Genomic DNA, 11,808 nt, shown 5'->3' with positions numbered 1-11,808 from the left:
AACCAGCTAACAAACTCATGCAAAGTTTAAAAGATCTAACAAACTAGAGTCTTGATCCCTTCCTGAAAAGCAGGAAGTCGCTAGTCACCCCACATGGTGACCGCGCGCTGGCCTCACCTAGGCCAACCTCGTGACACTTAGCCATGGCTATGCTTCTGATATACTTGACCCACCATAACACCCTCACACATGCACGACAAGGAATAGAGGAGCACAAGGAACATATTTCTGATCCAATACATATTTTTATTTAGCTAACTGTTCTCAGAAAAATTGTATATATATAGATATTTAATTCATTAATATGTGTTAACATATATTATCGCAAAGTAGAAAGACAAAGCGTAATCATTGTGCTCACAGAAAACAGGTAGATAATATTTTACCAGCAATTTGGCGCAGGGATTGGTTTCTACATCGCTCTATTTGATCAGCTGGGGACATCTAGTATCATCCGTACAACGTACATAATTTTGCTCATCAGCGGAACATTGCATCATTTCTAACTTGCTGTATCGTCACTTAATAATTAATTACTATGAAATATATTACTACAAACCAGAAAAAGGAGAAAAACAAGATAAGTTATCATATAACATTCAACCGCCATCCAGTGAAAAGAACGGTATTGCATCCAGTGATAGGAAATTGAAGTTTTCAACAAGCGCAAAGTCTCTTAAGAGAAAATAAACGCACATGCTGCCTAGCTTACTTTCCCTAGGCGTGCAAATAGCACTAGTCCGGTGACCACATCACAAAAAATAGTGAGAGACCTAATGGTAAACTTCAAAGCTTCCTTTGCAGCTAGCCAGGAAGAACTTGTTACTTCTGCACTCTATAGCCCACCAACAGTCATTTCAGGTCGGAGGGTAGCTCCCCCATGGAGCTATTGCAAAATCTCGTGATGGTAGCGAGGGTGCATCGATCAGCAGGAGTTACCAAATTAATGATCACACTTAGTGGCTTCCTGAACAGTTTATTTTGCTGCTGAAGACGACAGATGTATTGCATAGATTTTGTTGGAAGATCATAGTTGATAATAATGGGAACCTGTGGCATTGTATTAGTGCCTTGATGGTCAGTGGCTATGAGAACTCTGGATGACCCAGACATCAACTTCTGGATGGCCGTGTCACTGGCACGCTGATTCATGCCATCATGGCTTACCGAGACCGTGTAATGCTTGCTAACATCTTTTGCGAGGGACACGGCCTTATCTTGTGTGTTCACAAAGATGACAAGTCGTTGGACCCCTGTGATCTTGAAAAGATCATATAGTTTTCCTAGCTTCAATTCTTCATTCTCAACCGTCACAAAGTGCTGCTTGACATTCTTTAGCTCTTCACCTCTTGGGACAATGACCTCCACAGGCTTATCGATGAATCTGCAGCTAGTCTGTATAGCTTCATGGGAATAGGTAGCAGAGAAGAGTCCAACCTGAATTTTGTTTTGGAGATGCAGGATAATATTATAGATCTACAAGAAAGACGGCCAGTCATAAGTTAATGAAGAGTGGGCACAGGGCCATCAGATTGTAGCATGAGCATAGCAAGTTATATTTGCCTCATGCATTGTGATTACCACAATAGAGCAGGTAGGCAGGTAACAAAACTAACCTGATCCTTGGAACCTCCAGTGAGCAGTTCATCTGCTTCATCCAAAAAAAGCATTCTAATGTGGTCTGGAGACAATGCTTGCCTTTGCAGCACGTCAAGAATGCAATCAGGGGTGCCAACGACAACCTGAACTCTACTTGACAGAGTTTGCTGGTCTGCAGGGGCAATAGTTCCTCCTGTACAAGTTTGTGCTGTAACACCAAGGAACTGACCAAGTGCTCCAAGAACTTTCTCAGTCACTTGTGCTAAGTAAGGTGTTGGTACAAGGATCAAAGCCTGGCATTCTGCAGATCCATAATCAAGTTGCTGCAGTACACCAGAGCAAATTATCTCAGTTGTTCCAGTCAAAGATCGATGGACCACACCAAAGCCCTTGCATAATGGGACAATTCCTCTCTGATGGACTGCCGAAGGCTTCTCCAGACCTTCAAAAAAGATGCACAAATAATGTTTCCCCCAGAAATAAATGCACAAGTAATGCTGGTGTAGGAATAATTACCATATTTATATATTCCCTTGAGTAGATTCTCCTGAAGACCCATCTCACTGAAACTGTCATAGATAACAACTTCCTCGGAACTTGGAAGTAGCCTATATCACACACCACGTATATGGGAAAAATTAAATATGAATGTCACGGTTAATGAGTAAACAAATAAGCTGAAGCAAATAGACAAACAATAAAGTGGTGTAGATCCCACCATACCGTGTGTCCATATTTTTGTGACCTCGAACACCAGATCCCATTTGATCCATCCCAACACCTCCAAAGGCACAAAAAACAAGTATCAACAAAATATCTAATAACAATTATGTTATCACAAAAAATGTAAGAAATGGGATTGTTTACCAAATTTCCTAAGAAACATCATCAAGGCATTGCATTAAAGGGATGAGATCAATACCCTCTCGTTACTCACCTAAAATCCATCATATATGGAAATCAGTATTTCCAAGAAAAAAACATAGCAGCTAATAGCTGCTAATAATTTCTAGGTTTTTGAATTGAGGCTTGAGTGATTGTCTAGAGTTATATCTTTCTTTCTTTCTTTGTGTGTGTTTGGATCGGTTATACTCTTTCATATGTGAATGTGGGAGACCATAATGTTGTTATTCTCTAATCTAAAATAACTATTAGCTACCTAATTATTAGCAAGGGTTGTTGGATCTACCTGCTAGCTAGTTGATTGGATGTGCATATGAACTTAGCACCTACTAGCACCCCTCCATCAACCAATGAACTAACTTTGTAGCTGCTAACTATTAGCAGCTTAGCGCTAATGCATGGATCCATACATGCCTATAGTGCCTAGTCAGGTTAGGGACCGATTAGCCTAACCAATTGCGATCAATCAGATGACCAGGTAACAATGTTGCCAAATCCATTGATGCATTTTCCTTCTATATTAAACTCACATAAATACTTAAAGAAAGTAATGAACATTTCACTACAAAATTAGATGGATAAGGGATTCTCACTCACCTTTGGTGTGTTTAGTGATCAACTCATTTCTCGGAGTTCTTGATGTGTCTCCTAATATTTGTGTCTTCTTCGAGTTGATTGTAGGGGCAGCTACATTATTGCACTCAGTATCTCTGCTTGCCCCAAGCTTTTTGGCCTTTTCACTTTTCCCTACTGGAGTTATTTCTTCCATGTTCAGTTCCCTATTGGGTTCCATTTTTGAACAATCTTTTTGATCCAGCATATCACATCCAATTGAGGCTCCAGAACTTGTGGCATTACTGCTGCTATGTGGAGCCACTTCTTTATCCATTTTGTTTGATGGGCTCTTGTTTATTGCTTCAGTAACTTGCTGCTTCTTACCTCTCCTTTTGAATACATGTTTGATAGGAGGCTTTTGTATATCTTCAGGAAAGTGTAAACAAAAATGATGTCAGAAAACAAAAAAAAGACCAAATAGTCCTATAACACTAAACACATTCTCCTACAGATGTTTATATTAGAAATAAAATCTAAAAATAAAACCATCTTGCTTTTTCACCTCCGAAGTGGTCTTCTCCAATCATGCTTCGTGGACTTGGGCCAATGGATTGCGCCCCTTCAGGTTTTGAACTTTCTGTTTCTGTTTTCTCAGAGTTTGTTATTGTGGCTGTTGGAGCACTTATGTTTTCTTTAGCCTTTCCATTTGATCTTGACTCTTCAATGCCCTTTGGCTCTTCCAGCACTATACTTTCTGTTGCTGTTTTCTCAGAGTTTGTTATTGTGGCTGCTGGAGCACTTATTTTGTTTTCTTTAGCCTTTCCATTTGATCTTGACACTTCAATGCCCTTCGGCTTTTGTATACCTTCAAGAAAGTGTCAACAAAAATGATGTCAGAAAATCAAACAAAAATTGACCAAATTGCTAGTCCTATAACACCGAAAACATGCTCTAGCATGTTTATATATTTTTTATTAGGAATAAAACCATCATGCTTATTCACCTCTGAAGTGCTCTTCTCCAATCATGCTTCGTGGACTTGGGGCAATGGGTTTTGAACTCTCTGTTATTGTTATCTCAGAGTTTGTTATTATTGTGGCTGCTGGAGCACTTATTTTGTTTTCTTTGGCCTTTCCATTTGATCTTGACTCTTCAATGCCCTTGGGCTCTTCCGGCAATATACTTTTTGCTGCATGCAGTTCTTTTTTATGCTCCTTGTCTAACTCCTTATTTTTATGTTTCATACCTTCTGTTTTGTCTTGTACTGCTGTGACCATTACTAGTTTTGAAGACCATCCAAATGTAAAGTAGTAAGAGAAGGGAGCACCATCAAAACTTCTGAATGCGGTCTTTAGCCTAATAGGCTCCTTATCTCCAACTTCCAAACTTTCCTCATCCACATCCATCAACACTCCAAATGCAGAAGCAACCTGATATAACTCCTTCCAGTTTCTATATATTCTTGGGACCCCAGACACTAAAAGCCACTCTTCAACCAAGTCAAGACTTCCATCATCACCTTCCTTCCACCTTCTTAATGTCAATTTCACCTCCTTATTATTTATTAGTAATGTTTCAGTCTCAGGGTTATTTAAACAACTTATTACGTCACCCTCCGAGCTGAAGGAGGCCAGGAAAGTCATATTGCATTCTCTCCTTAACTCCCAATTGCCAGAAAGCTTCCAAAACATATTGAGTTCATCTTTCAATATACCCTTGTCCAAGTTAACGACATCTGATTTTATGAGAATACAGTGATGGCAAAATTTCTTCTTTTTGACCATCTCATTTGAAGGTTGAATAATGGTAAATGGGAATTTTGTAGCATAACCAAATTGATGTGCTGTAGGAACAAGTTCGAACTTTATCTTGCACTGATCCAAGTTGTGTGATCTCTCATTGCAAGCAAAGCACCCTTTTTTATCAGATAAAGTAACACATAGTTCTTGTGGCATGGCCTTTTCAATGCCCCTACTTTCCACAGCTTGTGATGATATACATCCTTCAGTCGTTTCCAAAACCAGATGCATGCCCTCAGGCTGTCCTCCCATGTTATGCTACTTCTTGTATCAAAGCCCAAGTAAGCTGATGTCCAAAGGGAGAGAGAAAAAGAATGAAATCAGTGTAAACCTCAAATATGAAAAGCAAGGGTAACTTTTGTATTCAGTTAAAAAAAATGAGAACTTTCTTCTACAGCACATGTTCACCATCGATATCAATAGCTATGCAGGCATGTACATCAGCTCAAATATGTATTGTCATGCAACACTATCTTATATTTGTAACTATAAGAAAGTTTATTTGCGAAAAATATTGTGAGTTTCAGATTTCTCAAAACTTGACATAAAAACTTAACATATAGTTACTGCATGTTGCACTTCAACCAAAAGAAAATTGCAAACAATTTTTCCTCTACAATGTTAGACAAACACTTCAAAGTATTATTTCTAGGTTTTCACACAAAAACAAATGCAACAGAAAACATCTGCTTGAGTACTTGATGGCATCGAACGAAATAGTGGATACATAAACCTAAAAAAGAACAGTGGGTATATATGCAAGCTTCGCAAACAAGACAACTATTTATCTTGATTCAAATATACAATATTTGGTATCTTTCTTCTATACAACACCTGTTCACCATCGATATCTAACAAACAGAAGGACTTGAGCATCCTCATGACCACACATTCTAAAGATACTATGGAAGCTCAATTAGGAACTTGAAGATATAAACTATATAATGCCAGCAACCAACTACTATTACTAGATAATCACTAGCAACTATAAACTTGACAGAGTTATAGAGCTATAGAAACTCAATAAACATTAAATATCAAGAGTAGATATGCATGCAAAAGAATCAGTTCTTTCCCTATTTAAAAACATCTTCAATACCGCCAACCCAAGAGCTAAACGAATAAATGATCGAAAATATTCGCTGGAGACCACTCTCACATGAGGACCAAGATCCAAACAAGTAGATCTACTATGATAAATCTATGACATTCGAATTCAACAATCAGAACACCAAGCTGCCATATTGTGATGGTTTATAGGAACCACGTTGAGGTGACAACTAACAAAGGGTTCCAATACATATGTATTACTTTGCTTCACTATGACTCTATGAGAAAGTTGCTTGCTTTTAGAAAACGTTTCATATTCTCCAAAACTTGGAACAACAATTCACCATCCATGGTGATTAGTATGCACTTCTACCACAAGAAAATTGCAAATAACTTTTCCTCTACATATTGGACAAACAATTTAAAGCAATGTTAGTACACTTTCACAGTAACCAAATACAATGGACAATAATATACCCTTAATACATGATGGCATCGAATGAAATAGTGGATCTATATATCATTCAAAAAGTGGCATAAACTGACACAAGTAGATAAAGACAATGAAGAAGTAATGTAGAAAAGGAAACATAAAGAGAATCAAAGTATACCTTTAAACAGTAGACAACAATATGGGGACCTTCAGAAACCTAAGAAACAATATAAGATTTATTAGAAAGATGAAAACTATTAGAGTAAATAGAGAACTATCTCTAGATGAAGGAGAAATACAAAAAAAGTACATAGATCACAAAAAACAAGACAATTTCAAACAAGTTAAAGTAGAAAAGTTTTAAGAGTTATAGATAGGAAAGAGAGGAGAAAGAAGGATCCAACTATTGCTTTGCAAGTCGATCAAAAGGAATGAAAGGAGGTAACAGTGAAGATAGAACACATCTTGTCAACTTCAAAGAGCAAAGAACAAAGAATAATACAAGAAAAAACAAAGAACTCTATCTACAGGAAGGATAAATAGAAACCTCAAATATATTGACCACACAGGAACAATAAGACAGTTGCTTGATTGTGGAAAGCATGAATTTAATTTCCCAAAACTAGCTTATTGGAAGAACAAATCAAAATAGTGACTAGTATGTACCTCAACCAAAAGAGAATTGTAAATTTTCCCTCTATAATATTAGAAAAGCACTTTAAAGTAGAGTCTAAATATAGCTTTCACATAAACAAAATGCAATGCAAAACATCTTGTACTTGATGCCGTCGAATGAAACAGTGGATATATAGCACACACCCAACCCTTACAAGAAATGAAACATCAAATATATAACATTTTGTGTCTACTGTAAAAGTACTTGAACACCCTCACATTCTAGAATAGATGGAAGGTCAACTAAAAACTCGAAGATAGAAACCATACAATATCAAGTACCAACTACAATTACGACAATCGGTGAAACCTATCAATTAAACAAATAGAATTCCAAAAACATTAAACACCCAAAAGACAACATCCGACAAAAAAAGTTAAACACCCAAGACATAATATCCGACAAGGGTACACATATTACAAGCGAAGGAATCAATCATTTTCCTATTAGAAATCCGACAACTCCAGAGGTAAACAAATAAATGACCAACGAACTTCGCCCAGCCGTCGAAATCCAACAGTCGGAACATCTATCAGCCGTACTGGGATGCACTTACCTGCCCTACACGAATGCATGCATGGTCCATAGGGAGCAAAACAATTTAGATCATGCTGGATTATAGTATGACAGGATCAGATCCAAAATCCTCATGCACATGGATATATACACAAGTTAGATCATGCTTCAGTCAGTTGTACGGATAACGAGACCAGCGTCGCTGACAGGAGTGTTAAACCCCAAGAATTCATGTTTAGGTAGCTAGGCTCAACCGGATCAGAGGCCGAAGATGAGGCCCCCCTCCCACATGTCCTGGCTCCGCCCCAGCCTATCTCCTGGAATGGGATGCACTACTCTGGCGTACTTGGTATGGTCTATAGAGAGCATGCTAGGGTAAGTAGTAACAGCTACAAAAAGCCATCCACCATCTCCGAAACAAATTAGGTTGTGTTTGGATGTAGTCGGATTCGCATCAATCCACATGTATTGAGGTGGGTTGGAGTGGAACTTGAACTAAATTCCACACCAATCCATTCCAATACATGTGGATTAAAGTGAATCCGACAACATCCAAACAAGGCCTGAAGGTAGTACGAGAACAGGGACAGGGTCAGATCCAAGATCCTCCTACACACGGATCGGTGATCTTTTGCTTATTACCAGCAAAGCGGTGCGTCAAAGTTCGATGATCGGCTTGCTCTCCAACTCCACTCTCCAGTGACCAGAGTCTCCACTCCACACGCGAGCGTCTGGAGCACAGATCGGTGCTAGCGAGAGCGACGACGACGAAATGTCGAAATCGACGACGACACGCGCGGTTGGGCTGGATGGACGAGGAGGCGCCGGCAAGGAGAGGGATCGCCGGCGGCGGAGATCTAGGTGCAGTTCGCTGTCGTCTCGAGGGCGACGGCCGAAATGAGCTGGTAGCTGTGGACGGCCTCGACGACGGTTTTTCACCAGCCAAATAACATATATATTTAATTCGGACCCGGCGGGGGGCATTTAGGCCATTATATATATTTCCTATGACAAAAAAGACAGCTAGGGCTGCGTGTGTGAAAAAGGCACAACGGCTAGAAAATGGTGAGCTCGCCACCAACCGCAAAGTCATAATTCATAAGCGCGGGATTTCAAAATAGGCAAATGTTTAGTAGAGCGGCGGCATTCTCAAAATTTCCAGGGAAAAAACAAAAAAAAGGCAGAAATATTCCGGCCATGCATGGTACGTGTGATCGCGATGAAGACCTGCTCAGTAGTTAGTTTCATTACATGACACAAACGGTCTAGAGGACCTTATATGTGTAAAAGATCGCTCTTGACATGAATCAACGAGGTACACTACGAACTTACTCCCTCCGTCTCAAAAAAAAAGTGTCGTTTTAGGTTTTCATGCCACAAGTTTGACTCGATTTGTAGAAAATATATGTTATATTTGTGTCTCTAAATAAATTTGTTAAAAAACTAGACTTAAAAATCTTTTCAATGATACTAATTATGTACTATAAATATTAATATTTTTTACTATATATTTAGTTAAAGTTATTTCTTGGAAAGCGCAAACGATACTTATTTTGGGACGGAGGAAGTATCAATCCATGCTTTGTATGACAAAAACCTGCAGATTTAACGGAAAAGCTAGCCATAGTCTAGAGCATGGGACCATGTATGCAACAAAAGAATTTGCTATTTGCGTGTCTTAGAGCATCTCCAAGAGATAAGCTATATTTATTTGGAGTCAAATTTTAGACTTTTTCAAAAGAAATAGGACTCCAACAGCTTTTGTGTAATGATCCAAAAATCATTACAACTTTTCATAAGCATCTTGAGCATAAAATGCACCTAAAAAGTTTAAAATTTTAAAAACTTGCATGATAGTAGTAACACTATGTGAAAAAGCGATAAATCTACACCCCCTCTCTACAGACGTCACGACATATGCGTATATGCAGTAGCACTACTACAAACACGTTAGAGTGACGTGCGTATGTAGTAAGTCGCTGACAGAGGTCGCCGGCCCGGTGAGATCAACACGCGTCTATAATAAGCGCGTACTATAGACGCCTGTTGACACAACTCATCTGAGATATAGATTCAGACGTGCGTTCGTGAAAGGCATATGTATATGCAGCAGTTAATACAAAAGCGTGTTGTGATTTCCGAATCCGGGATAGCGAGAGCAAAGTATACCGATACACGTACTATATGCGCGTTTGCAATCGTGTGTCTTATTGAAGACGTGTTGTTAGTTGCAGGCGCGAGTTCCATACGCTGGGTACTTTAGCTGGCCTTCTTATATATTGGAAGAGCAAGGGTATTATCACGTACCTACTGAATTTCTCAACGGGCTCTTGTGCGGCTCTCATGACGGCGGCGCTATCACACCCATATTTCAAGAACAAAATAGGATGCATAAAAAACTTATATGTGCCCCAGAAACAGTCACACACATAAGTAGACAAATCTCAAATGTATCATTGCATTGTTTATTACATAGCGGAATAATAATAAATCACATAGTCTCATACAACAATAATAAACAAGAATAAATAACTCTCTCAATGGAAACTCCACACAGGGACAAATGTTGACTGGTTGACTTCAAACCTAATACTCATATCGATAGTCCTTATTCCAATCATCATCATTTGCATAACCTGGGGCGATGGGAAATTGCAAGAGTGAGCACATATCGTACTCAACAAGTATAACCACGGGTTCATGAGGCTCAAATAGCTGACACTGGTTTAACTGCATTTAGCTTTTAATTGTAGATAGCATGTTCATAATTAAATAGCAAGTATCAAGGTAGCATAAATAACCCAATAATCACATGATCAAATGTAAGCATAATTAACTCATAGCATAAACGATAATCAAATGAACATAATAACTTAATAAGCGTCATCATCTTTAATATAAGAATCCCCAAGGCCACTCTTAACCGTGAGCACGACTAGTATACCCATTTTAAATACTCTGCAGAGGTTGTACATCTTTACCCATGAGTCATGATTTACCCTTTCGCCCGAGGTAGCTAATCTCTTAACCCCCTTCCTAGGGAGGTCGACAGGGATCACTATGAAGCCTTTCAAAAGTTCGTCTAACAAGTTAGGGCCGTAAGGTTTCCCGGACGAGTAGATATAGAGCCCCCTTCTAAATGGCATAATGACGCGCAACCTATACACATAAGGATAGAGGCTCGCACTATACCCGTGTCGGCAAGCCCCTCTAGCGCCCTTTCGGGTAACCGCTAACAAGCTAGAAAAGGTCTTCATACTGAGCTAAAGTTAGAGCCATTATAGCCCTCATGGTTGCACTGTTATCTCGGTGATCACTTACAGACAAGATCTCATATGGTTATTAGTCCTCTTTTGACGTTCGTTGCATAGCTATTAATCATCTTACAAGATCATGGATTACATCAAGCACTAGCTTAACTACACCAAAATGCATATCAAATAGGTAACAAGGAATCCAGGTAACAATCATATATGTTTTTTGTTAAGGTCGACAAGGTGGAAACATGCATATGATATATATGTATTTATAAGTGTATAGGTAATAAGGATAATCCCAAGTTATACTTGCCTTGATCAAAGCTCTCCTGAGCCTGTTGCTGGTCGTCAAAAGCTTGGTCTTGCTCACCAACGTACGGCTCACCGTCTATTCCCAAACATGAATCAACAACACGCAATCCAATAGAGACAATCATACACAAAGCAAACAAGCTATAATTAGAACATTACACCAACAGTGGTAAATCAAAGGTAAAAGTTTATAAAAATATTTTACGCAGCGCTACGATCACACAAACGTAAAGTTCACGAAAATCGGAATTAAAACGTAGAATTTATGAATTTTCAAAGATTTCCTATAGAGGAATAAATAATTAAATGCTACTGCGAAATTAAAAAGTTTCAAAACAGTGAAATAATACTACTAACATGTAGAGCTCGTAAATACGAATCTAACTAAATTTGAATGGACAAAAACGGAGTTAAAATGAGTATTTTATGATCAATTTAAATCCAGTGGCAATTCTGTGAATTCTGAAAACGTATTTCAGCTTGAACCGATGAGAATACGCTTTCCACACCGCGAAACACGTTTTCCAGAGGGCGCCAAGGACCGCGGGTCATAAAACCAAAAACCCCAGGGACTTTTTATGAAGTTTCGCAGCCGAAGGAGTATCTTCTTTTCGTGGCCATCCGATCTCCATCCGACGGTTCACAGTGCACCCAGGGGGAAGGCAGGTGGCGGCCGGCCGACTTGCTGAGCTCCGGCGCGGTGGCGCC

The 11,808-nt window shown here is 39.1% G+C and overlaps 1 protein-coding gene across 1 annotated transcript; it reads right to left on the bottom strand.

Moving 5' to 3' along the window:
- On the bottom strand, positions 853–4,463 carry LOC8073771 (eukaryotic initiation factor 4A-10). Its single transcript, XM_021459437.1, has 7 exons — positions 4,304–4,463; positions 3,620–3,922; positions 3,100–3,483; positions 2,323–2,416; positions 2,116–2,207; positions 1,617–2,041; positions 853–1,476 (listed from the first exon to the last, which is right to left on the bottom strand). Exons 1-7 carry the CDS (start codon positions 4,461–4,463, stop codon positions 853–855), a joined length of 2,082 nt encoding a protein of 693 aa, XP_021315112.1.

The sequence above is a fragment of the Sorghum bicolor genome, chromosome 4 (assembly GCF_000003195.3).
Source record: "Sorghum bicolor cultivar BTx623 chromosome 4, Sorghum_bicolor_NCBIv3, whole genome shotgun sequence".
In the NCBI taxonomy this organism is placed as follows: domain Eukaryota; kingdom Viridiplantae; phylum Streptophyta; class Magnoliopsida; order Poales; family Poaceae; genus Sorghum; species Sorghum bicolor.
The sequence above is the reverse complement of the archived record's forward strand: the minus strand, read 5'-3'. Positions and strand labels throughout refer to the sequence as shown.